This window comes from Rhinoraja longicauda, chromosome 11 (genome assembly GCF_053455715.1).
Source record: "Rhinoraja longicauda isolate Sanriku21f chromosome 11, sRhiLon1.1, whole genome shotgun sequence".
Classification (NCBI taxonomy): Eukaryota; Metazoa; Chordata; class Chondrichthyes; order Rajiformes; family Arhynchobatidae; genus Rhinoraja; species Rhinoraja longicauda.
The window spans coordinates 43,960,757-43,972,845 of NC_135963.1; the positions used below are offsets into that span (position 1 = coordinate 43,960,757).

General features: G+C 42.1%; 1 protein-coding gene across 1 annotated transcript in view; it reads right to left on the reverse strand.

The window, feature by feature from the left end:
- cachd1 (cache domain containing 1) overlaps positions 1–12,089 on the reverse strand; it is a 163,274-nt gene that overhangs the window by 30,251 nt on the left and 120,934 nt on the right. Inside the window, exons 9-14 of the mRNA XM_078407508.1 lie at positions 10,655–10,888; positions 8,145–8,294; positions 7,629–7,752; positions 4,721–4,838; positions 2,774–2,942; positions 2,046–2,188 (exon numbers count right to left, since the gene is read on the reverse strand). Coding sequence (XP_078263634.1) covers positions 2,046–2,188; positions 2,774–2,942; positions 4,721–4,838; positions 7,629–7,752; positions 8,145–8,294; positions 10,655–10,888 — 938 coding nt within the window. The remainder of the gene's footprint in view (positions 1–2,045; positions 2,189–2,773; positions 2,943–4,720; positions 4,839–7,628; positions 7,753–8,144; positions 8,295–10,654; positions 10,889–12,089) is intronic.

Here is a 12,089-nt window from a genome sequence, read left to right on the forward strand (position 1 = left end):
AGGCAGACGGGAAAGAAAAACAGTGCTTCTTAAAGACCTGCCTGAGACTTTTCAAAGCTGTGAATCAATCCTATTAATACGCTTTTTTTAAATCAGACTATATAAAATTGTACGGACAGCTTCCCTCACATATGAAAAAAAGATTTTGTGCAGATTTTAGAGTTTCAATTTATCCAGACAAGAGAAAGATAATAAGCTTAATTTCACACGTGGACACCTGAAGGGATTCCCTTTAAGAATTTAATCTAAAAATTGAGAAACCCAATGAAGGGTCAAAAGGATCGAGAAGAGCTCGGGATATGAAAGCGAAATCCAGGACTGTAATTAGGTGATGTCAAGCTTGGGATTTAAAACAGAGAATGCAGGAAAAAGAAACGACAGAGGAAGTAACAAAGAGCAATTGTGAGATCCTAGGAAGAAAAAGTAATTAAAAGACAATTCAAGAAATCACAATTGAATATAGTGAAGATGCGGGAAGGATCGAGCAAGTACAGGAGAAACAAAAAACAAAGAATTATTAATTGCCAACATACACATTTCATAAGATTTAGTGTGCAAGAAAATTTTTGACAACCAGATTTTCAGCTGCTCTGCTAACTCCCCATTGTGATTCGGCTTCCATTCTATTGAAAGCTGAGGGATCAGTGGTGGGTGGAAACATCATCCTGCACCCACTTTCCCCAGCAGTTCGGTTACAAGTTGGGTCTTTTTTTTATTTCTAGAGAGAGCACTTTCAACCACAAGGCATTGGAAAAGAGTAATGGCTGAATTAAAGGCAGAATAAAAGCACTTTTCCTACACAAGAAAATCACAACACATTAAACCATACTAATTAATTTGACTTTTTTCTCCACACTGTAGATATTGATCCAATATATGAAGGGTTAATGATTACTCCACGCTAGTTTGTGGAAAGAATGAGGCATATTCCAAAATGGGCCATTAAACCTGCAGCTGCAGTGATAAGGTCAAAGGAATGCATTTATTAAAGGAGTATTATACACCAATTTGCAGTCAATTTGATTAGAAATCTCTCTTTAGGACATTTCTAATGTCCTGATTATCCATTCTCTAAACTGGAACTATAATTATTGAAAAATCTGTCACATGCTTGACAGACCTTGTTGTTAGTAAAAGCACACTGTAACCTATCTGGTCACTGATTTACCTTCCGTCCAATATTAATAAAACAATACTATCAGCCACCTACATTTTGGAATAAAGGATCCAATTTTACATTTCTGCTCAATATACTAAACATAATACCGTCTATGGAACATTATCTCTTCACCTTTGGCATTTGAAGGAATTGCTGCAGCACTTGCCTCTGCACTTCAGATGAGGGTCTGGGCAGCTGTGAAATGTCAGTACTGTTCAGTGAGAGGATGTCATGAGCAGGCAGTTATTTCTGTATCTATGCATCAAAGCATAATACGTTAGCAACTCAGTTCACACCCTCCTCTTCCCATGATGCCTCAGAGACCAAACCAACCTATTTACAATCCTGACATCCTGTTTGATTGTGAATTGGGTTTTTAAATCCAAGACAATGTTTGTTAGTAACAAGTACCTATGAGAGAGAAGCTAGTGTTACCGAACTTCTAAATTCATTGGGGTGGAACAATCTCCAAGACAGACGTAAAGCCCACCGTTTAACCTGTTTTTACAAAATGTTAAATGGTAAGCTCGGCATAGATTACCACATCTACACCAAACCCAAACCTATCAGGAGTAGAGGAGGGCATTCGATTCAGCTTGAGATACCAGCTATCAAGACAAATGTGTATAGCAATTCATTCTTCCCTCGCACAATTAAAGCATGGAATAGTCTTCACCCTACTATAGTTATTCAACCAGACGCAACTAAATTTAAGGCAGCTCTTCTCCAAGAAGCCCTTCTTGCTTAAGTCCATACTCCGCCACCTCCAGTTTAAATTCCATTTGGAATATTTTGGAGGACCAAAAACCAAGAACCAAGTAACAAGATAATTTAAGCACATTTATTAAATTGACAGAACACTTACTTGTAAAAGCAAAAGACTTACCTTGAGTCCTGGATTGGCGATGAGACGCGTGTTGTCACTCAGATAGGCTGTGTAGTGCTCCACCATACGTTTTGTCTCTGCTTGACTCAGGTGCTCAAATGGAGATGAAAAGCTGCCTGCAGACAGCATCACTGTGGGACTTTCTGCAATCGAGACAATCAAGGCACAATAATAATTAACACGAAAGCCAAGTTAAAACATTATTGTAAGATTGCTGAGTCTCACATCTGTATTTCTTAATGGTTGAGAAAATGCCACAAATTAGCAGCAATGTCCCATAAAACCTCCTTGCTCAGAAAAACATCTTGATTTCTTAATTGTTTGACAAAATGCCACAAATTAGTGGCACAGTGTTCCATAAAACTTCCTTGCTTAGAGGAGCTTGATACGGGCGAGACAGTTTAATCCAGTGTTCCTGATCTAGCTCATAGTAGAAGTGAGAATACGTAGATGATTTCAGAAAGGTATTTATTTCTCTGCACAAATAAAAAGGAAATTGACTGAGGGAACTCAAGTCATCATCAACCTTCTTCCATCACTAACTTAATATCACTTCAGAATAAAATTGGTGGAGATCTGTGGTATGTCATCCAGTTGGCTTCTTGGTTTCGTTTGGTGCAGTTGTGGGTGATAAGCGGGAGGGAAATACAAAAGGGGGAAAGAGCAATGTGGAATATCGGAAGCCACAAATGCTCAACATACTTTTTGAGAGGTTAGGTGTTTCTTACCTAGTGTTGCCAATTGCTTGAAATGCAAACAGGAGGTGGGTTGACCCAGCAGATCCAACCTGTGGTACAGAAGCTTACTACTTGGGGCAGTATTCAAATTTTTCAGGTGTCTTACTGGCACCTCAGGTTGTACCATCACGATACAGAGAATAAACGATGTGTCCTGCACCTACATAGACAAAGAAGTGTCAGAACTTTCTCATCAATTTTCATTTCATTTATCAGTTCATTGATTCCAGTGACACACATCAAACCCAAGGAAGAGCTTTCATTAACAAGCGAGTTTACTATGTAATGAACTCTATGACGGAACGCATTACCTTTTACTGTATAACTGTTAACAGGACAGGACTGAAGAGTTCAAAATTAATGAAACAAAATCAGACAAAGGGCAAAACGTATTAGGGTATATCAGTTATGCACGTGAAAAGGAGTTGAAATGTAAGAGTGAGTTTAATTACAATGGAGTTATATTCTGAAGATAGACACAAAATGCTGGAGTAACTTCGGGTCAGAACACGTCGTCAGACTCTCTGGGGAAAAGAAATAGGTGACGTTTTGGATCTGTAAAGGGTTCCGAAAAATATATCTTTTCTCCAGAGATGCTGCCTGATCCACTGAGTTACTCCCGCATTCTGTGTTTATCTTCGGTATAAACCAGCATCTGCTGTTCCTTCCTACAGTTATATCCTGAATCTGAGTCACAGGTAGCTTTATGTTGCCACAGCACAAGGACGCCCACGAGTGAGGTTTAAAAATAATTTAGAGAAGTTCACACCATCTCTCCACTATTGCCCCAGATCGAATCACTCTCCCAGTCTATGTTTGAAGAGCATCTCAAATCTCTGTTTCTCCCTGCATCTTGAAAGATTACTATTTAAACTATAAAGTTACACTTAACAGTAATAAGTGGACCTGCCAATTGACGATGTTTATATTCAAAGGTACGTTTCAAAATGTCCCGAGGCTTGCAGTGCTCCAAGCCTTGCATTTATATCATTTGGAGATTTCATTTCACTACTAAACTACAAGTTAGCACAGACATATCTCTTTTTGGAAGGTTTCTACAACTCAATGAGAGAAAAAGGTGCAGAAACTGGGTCACACGTGCAGTTAAGCCATAAGGAATGATGGTGTCTCTGAAATTTGTTCTTCTACTGCCTTTGGGATCCTCATGCCATTAATTGAAGTGGGGCAACCATTTCCTCAACAGGTCAGGTGTATCTGAAAGCACCAGATCTCCTTACAATGTTATCACTCAGGCTCCTGAAGACAGTAAATTGGAGGGCCTGTCACTTTTTTTTTAGAGATACAGCGCTGAAACAGGCCCTTCGGCCCACCGGGACTACACCAACCAGCAATCCCCGCATATTAACACTGCCCTACACACACTAGGGACAATTTACACTTGTATCAAACCAATTAGCCTACATACTTGTACGTCTTTGGAGTGTGGGAGGAAACCGAAGATCTCGGAGAAAATCCACGCGGTCACGGGAAGAACGTACAAACTCTGTACAGATAGCACCCGTAGTCGGGATCGAACCCGGGTCTCTGGCGCTGCAAGCGCTGCAAGCGCTGCAAGGCAGAAACCCTACTGCTGCGCCACCATGGCCGCCTGAACTTCTACACGGAAATGCTCAACATAAGGAACCCTGCTTCCACTATTTGAAAATTCAAAATAACATTGTATCCCAAAAACGGAGCAATTAGTCTATTAATGAACCATTTATCAGCATTCACGATTTTAAAAGTTTTAAACTCAGATCAAATCTGATTTCAAACATTTAGTGATACGCCATTAAAGAGATAAATAAATTGAGTAGTTATGAAAAGCATCCCTGATTAAACACATTCTTCCGGTTTTTAACCACAAAGCTACATATCTCTGCAGATCAAAGAAGGAAAAAAACAAATCAAACACATACTAAGCAAAGCACAACCTACCAACTTCCAAGCATAGCTGACGTTATACGCCTCCTTCCTGGTTTCTCGCAATCGATTAATGTGCCAAGATAAAGAGGAGTTTACAGGTACAGTAATAACCTGGCTGCCCAAGGGGAGACTGCACAGAGATTTTAAAGAAATCATTATTTGCCAGCATAAAGTTAACACTGCCATGAATTTCAAACTTCAAAACACACTCAGCAAAATTTGCAGTGAAGAAGAAATACACAAGTGAGGACAATTTACATGCATGAACAAAACTATCGGGACCATTCATTTTCGCTCACAACACTTAGCCAACTTTCAAATCATTGGTTCTAGTGACCAATGGAGGAAGAGATTTCATTGAATTATCAAGTTTATTATCTAGTAATGAACTCTGTGACAGAACACAGTGTCTTTTAAAGTAAAACTGATAACAGGGCAGGACTGAGGGGTTCAAAATTAGTAACTGGAATAAAATCAGACAAAGGAAAACACACCAGAGTCACACATGAAAAGGAGTTGAAAATTAAGAGCAAGTTTAATCTCCATGGAGTTATGTCCAAGGAACTGCTGAGAGGTCACTGATCTATAATGCGAACTGAACTTCCCACAGATGCTGTCTAATTTGAATAATTCCAGCATTTTGCTTTGAATTTAGATAGACTGAGGTGGTCCTGTTGGGTCCAAATCTCTCCTGCGGGCCTCTCCTGGGGCAACCTTCTCCCAACTGACGATCCTGCAGGCCTGTCAACCCTCTCCAACTGACTAAGCCCGTTGCCGGGTGGGGAGTGTCCCCTGGGGCCATTGGCGGACGAGGGGGGACAGGGAAGGGGAGAGGGTGCCACTCACCTCGGCCCCGTGCCGCCAGCGCTGCAGCCAGAGGGAGCCTTGGACCCAAAGCCTCTCCTGCAGCACGGCGGCAATCGTCGACGAACAGTAGGACACTCTGCCGCCGCGCTGCACCATGGGAGGAAGGTCAGGCACAGGGCACGCCTGGACGGGTACCGGTCCTCCAGGCGGGGGGGAGCGCATCTATTAAAGTTAGCGGCAGCTCGTGGGCTCAGCATCCCCCTCACCCACCCTTGGCCCCAAACCTCTCCTGCATTGGTTCCCCTCCCCCTCACTCACCCACTCCATCCCCCCTTATTCCCCCCTCCTCCCCACTCACCCACTTGATCCCCCCTGAACCCCTTATCCACCCCTCCTCCCCTCCCCCCACTCACGCACTCGATCCCCCCTCAAACCTCTTCCTCCCCTCACGCACTCCATCCCTCTTATTCCCCCCTCCCCTCCCCCACCCACTCCATTCCTCTTCAACCCCCAAAACCTCTCCTGCATTGGTCTAGCACCCTCCCCCCCATTCCCCTCCTCTCCCCTACTCCATCCCCCTCAACCCCCCTTATTTCCCCCTCCTACCCCCCACCACCCTCCTTCAACCCCCCTTATCCCCCACCACTCATTAACTCCATCCCCCCTGAACCCCCTTCCTTCCCTCCCCCCACTCACCCACTCCATCCCCCCTCAACCCCACTTATCCCCCACTCCTCCCAACCCCCCCCCCCCCCACTCCATCCTCCCGTCGGGGAGGGGGGGCGCGGGTGAGTGAGGAGCGTGAGGGATAAGGGGGGGGTTGATGGGGGATGGAATGGGTGAGGGGGGGAGGGAAGAAGGAGGGTTGAGGAGGGAAGGAATGGGTGGGTGGGGGGGATTCAAGGGGGATAGAGTGGGTGAGTTAGTGGCAGCCCGTCGACACACAGCCCCCCCGTCCGCCGTCCGCCCCCTCATTGACCGTCACTCCCGTCACTCTGGCAGATCCCGCCCCCAGCAGTCATCGTGGGCCCCCCTCTCCCTCATTGGCCGTCACTCGGGCGGGTCCCATTGTGACGACGTACGCTGAACATGGCAAGCATTGGTTTTTAAGGTAATTTTTAAGCTTTAAAATCTCTCTAAGTTTAAAAATATAAGACCAATATGAATGAAACTTGTGTTAAACACTCCCCAGGACAATGGTGAGTAAGGTGGGCCTAAAATTGTGCGGGTCGTGTACCGTTTTTTTGTGGATGAGAATGGCATAAAGAAACAACAGGACAGAGAAATAACTATGGCATAAACATACGGAACAAACAAGATGAGAGTTATAGTAATATAATAATCGATTTTCAGCATCTGCAGTATTTTTCTTTTATTTAAGGTCTTTTTGTATTTTGAAGATAACATTTCCTTGCTGAATAGTAACCTACAACTTCATCCAAGGAATTAAACCATCAGACAAGGGCCTATCTATTTCTGCTAACTTTTATAAGAGGGATCGCATCGGGGTGACCGCGCTTTAGCGGTTGCAGCTCCTAGACTGTGGAACAGCATCCCTCTCCCCATCAGAACTGCCCCCTCCATCGACTCCTTTAAGTCCAGGCTCAAAACCTATTTCTACTCCCTAGCGTTTGAGGCTCATTGAGGAGGCGCTGTGAACTGTTTTTTATGTGCTGTTATGTTTGCGTGCTACTGTATGTTTCATTTTTTCCATAGTACCTAATCAGATGTACAGCACTTTGGTCAACGTGGGTTGTTTTTAAATGTGCTATACAAATAAAATTGACTTGACTTGACTTGATTAGACCAGCATAGGATACGATGGAAGACACCATCTGAAAAATGTCACTACCAAAGTATGTATCGCGATTTGTAAACCGTTACAAAGCTCCTCTGCTAAAATAAAACAAATCATTTTAATTTGTGAGCTGGGAGTATTTTAGTGAGCTGTGCAGATGGGGATGCAAAATGCTCATTGGGGAAGCTAATCTGCCCCATATGGGATCAGCCAACGCAGTGCAGATCAGGCGATCAATAAAGCAAGCTCCTGGCATGATCTGTTCACACTGGAAGGCTATTTATTCTCTTTAACAGCCAGCAATTGACTTTTTACCTGAGAATGTTCTGCCTGACGAGCTGAAATCTTGGAATGTTCTCATAGTGAATGATATCAGTGTGAAGAGGCGGCTCTGTGAGCAGATATGGTCGTGTCAAGGACGGGTGCATAAGGGTATAGCCTGAAAGGGAAAGGAAAAAATTAATTTAATCATTTCTTAAATCATTAAGAATTGAATCATATTCCCAATGCTGTGGAATATTCAGATCAATTTCTAGTATTCACAAAGGGAGCCAATTAATTAACAAACAAATGAATGACAGGTGAAGCGATGACTCCGATTACAATATTATCGAATTAACCCTGGTTCTTTACTGCTGATTAAGTCTGGAACAACCACTTCAAAATGACCTCTCATGCCCTCTTCTTGTTTGCGTAGGTCTGTTATCTGCTTGAACTCTTGCTCTGTGGAATTCAGTCAATTTGAAGCGTGATAGATGAAAACTCTGCTCCTGGGCAGTTAAGATAACATTGGCCTGCGGTTCCAATGAATAGTGGTGAAAATCATCTCACCTTTGTTATCTATTAAGAACGTATAGGAGGCAGAAGAATCATGATAGTAAGTTACGTCCTCCAGAATGTAAGCCAAATTCACATCTACTCCGACAATTCCCAACAGCATGTTTCCAAAGTAGCAGGGTTTACTAACAGTCATGATCAATCCTGCAAAATAAAATTGAAAGAAAAAGTTATTTATCACAGAATGAAGAGAAAAGAATAGGAGGGATGCTTACTCGGGTGTTATTCGGGTTTATAAAACATTGATATATCTAAGGAATGGGCTCTATGATTACCAGCATGTCCCTCAGTGACTTGCTTAAGTACTCACATGATACAAATTTGAGTGCCACATCCCTTTGCTCATGGTCATGGTATACCTAACTGCTAATCTTAATAATGCCTTATTCAATTACTTCGGCAAGTAACTACTACTGAACAAAGAGAGTACTTTTTTAATGTGATTCTTTGCTCAATAGTAGCATTCTCCGCAGAAACATGTTTGTGAACCACTCCAAAGATATCAGCATCTAGGGCAAGCTAAAAGTTAAGACTGCTACACTATTACACTATTGTTGGGAGATTCCATATTTCAAATCAGTTATCATCCCAAGGTCCCAATTCCCCTTAAAAGGTCGTCATAAAATATATCCCAGCGATGTTCAAATTTGTCCTGTTCAAAATTTTATCTACCTCGATCCCTGAAAATGGCCACGTGGGTGAAGAAGAATGCTTGCCTTCATTGGTCAAGACACTGAGTATAGGAATTGGGACATCATGTGACAGGATGTTGCTGGAATATTGCGTGCTGATTTGGTTGCCATGTAATAGGATGTGATTAAGCTGGAGCACAAGAGTAACAAGGGTTCTGAAGAAGGGTCTCGACCCGAAACGTCACCCATTCCTTCTCTCCCGAGATGCTGCCTGACCTGCTGAGTTACTCCAGCATTTCGTGAATAAATCGATTTGTACCAGCATCTGCAGTTATTTTGTGATATATAAGAGTAACAAGGATGTTGCTAGAAATGGAGGGCTTAAGATACAAGGAAATAATGGATAGGCTAATTTCCCTGGTGCAAAGGAGGCCGAGGAGTAACCTTTATAGAGGTTTATAAAATCGTGAGGAAGTCTAAAACTAGGCAGCTGAGGTTTAAGGTAGATATGAGAAAGATTTAAAGGGAAATAAAAAAGCAGATTTTTCTGTACAGAGGATGGGGGGGGGGGGGGTGTATGGAATGGGCTGCTAAAGAAAGTGGTTGTGGCAAGTACATTTACAACAACATTTAAAAGACATTTGGATAGGTACATGGAGTGCATAAGTTTAGAGGGATAATGGACCAGCTTAGGTAAGTGAGTTGAGTGGAAGGGTCTGTTTCTAAGCTGTATGACTCAATGACTAGCAAATATTATCATTATCAGGAAAAACCATGATGTCCATTCCCAGGTAAAGTCCAAGTCTGCAGCGTTCAGGTCAAATGATCCCAAGCGGTACAAGAAATCTATTCACAACCTCTGTAAAGTCATCCAAGAGCATGAAGAGGGAATTTCAACCCGAGCTAGAGTCTTGAGATTCCTGCAGACACCAGTTGATTGTGGCAAGGCTTGCAACATTACAGTCTGCACTCTAGTATTTTTTTCTCTTCACACTACCTGTTCTACTTGTGTATGGCTTGGTTGCACTTGTGTATTTATATGATTTAACTTGATATCACGCAAACAAGGCTTTTCAATACATCTCAGTACAAGTGCCAATAGTAAATCAATACCAATTATCCAGTTATTTACCACAGGATTGCTCAGGGACAATTTACCAGCCGGTTTATCAATGCAAGCGTGCCTATAACAAATCGAAATGAACCACTTTGGAACACCTTGAATATTTGAAGGACAATAGTTAAATGCTATTAACTATGCGATAAAGGGTAAATAGTTTACCCTTTCCTTTTTAATGGACCAATATCTTGAGTGGTAACTTTGATTAATTTTAATCTCTCACACATCTGAACAACAACTCCCTATTAGTTTAGTTAAATATGGATGAGCCTCAAACTGGAAACTTTTCCTCCTCCTGGTTCAGTGCACCACTGACTGATTCACTGGACGGACTCGGTCTTGTAATAAACGTTTAATGCAACTGATGATTGCCACGGATAGGAAAAGACATGCATCATCTTTGAAAAGACATTAACAGACACCAAGAAAGTATTGAGATGAGGAGAGCACGCAGAGGTTTACGGTGAAGGGGAAAAGATTTACTAGGAATCTGAGGGGTACCTTTTCACACAAAGGGTGGTGGGTGGGTGTATGGAACAAGCTGCCAGAGGAGGTAGTTGAGGCAGGGACTATCCCAACGTTTAAGAAACAGTTAGACAGATACACGGAAAGGACAGGTTTGGAGGGATATAGACCAAACGCAGGCAGGTGGGACTAGTGTAGCTGGGACATGTTGGCCAGTGTGGGCAAGTTGGGCTGATGGACCTGTTTCCACAATGTATCACTCTAAGACTCTGAAACAATTTACTCACCATCGCCCATCTCATCTGTGTATGGCAGACTGAACACTGCTTCGTCTATCATTCGGTTTGGCACATTTGTGTAAAACCTTCCTACAGTAGTCTCCAAGTTACTCAACTGGTTCAATACCATCATTGTTCCTTTTACAACTGGGAGTGTCGAGCGATCAGGAACTCTGTATTTTGCTGAATTCTGTTCTGCTAAATCTCGAAGAAAGGCAAGCTCCTTCAATCCAGTTATGCCCTCTAAAATAAAAGTGAAAATATTAAAACTAAAAATGCTGATGTTATCAATAAAGCAATCGAGATTCTGCTCTATTTAGTACATATTGACATAAAAGCAAAATAGTAAAGGCAATAAGTGCTTCTGAAACCCTCTGAAACTTTAGACCACAGCTCCACCTCACTCTCAACGTCCATGTATTTTGCTGTTTCTCATAGATATCGTAGCTAATGAGATTCTCAATAATTGACCAACATCCCAATAATATACTTCTTTTCTTATCACCGCCTCATCACAGCATGGTTGACATACATTGTTGCATCTATGGTAGTGGAGTGATTCAGTACTTCAGATTCTGTGATGCCATCAAAGTAACTTTGCTGTGTTGTGATCAAATTATTAATTCTCTCAATTGCTCGAGCTAAAAAATGATTGCCAATAAAATGATATGACAACTAATACACTGGTGATTTTAATACTCCATATATCCACAACTCTACCTCTGAATACTTTGACAAATAACATTGGTCATTGTTTTCAACACCATCAAATCACTTTGATGCGTTCAGACAATATTTTTCAAACAAGTTCCCAACAGAAGGACTCCCATCATACTGTTATGAAAGCTGTCCAATTTACTTTCAAATTGCTCTGTGCTGCAGATAGTAGTTCACATTTCCTTCAATACAAGGATCCCCCAGATACTTCTCTTCCAGCCACGTCAATAATCACCATCATTCTTCATCTACAGTAACTACTCAATCCATTCTTCTGCTAGACTTTTATCTTGATGTCCATAAAGTTCTTTCAGATTGCACAAGCTGGCACTCAGCTCTCAGTCCCCCCAATTCTGTTACTCTCAAAGATCTGCCACACCGTTCTTCAGGTAGATGAACATATTGAAGCTTTCAAAGACACTGGGAAGATTTTCATTATTACCGCTTGAGCGTATGGCAATTTTTTAGGTGTGGGGTAAAGAATCTCCTGTCTCTACCTGCTTCAATTCCCCAATGCAGAATTCCTTCTCATGTCCATTAAAGACTTAACTATTGACAATGGAGTGCTAGCACAAATTTCCTTGAGGTCCCCATAAAACTTCGACATGGCTCATCAATCTGGGAGGTGGTACATCAACTGAATAAAACGACTTTCTAATTTCTTCAGGAGCCAAAGACTTCACTTTTTTTTCAGCTCCTGGGTGCACTTCTGGTTAGTGATCGGGAG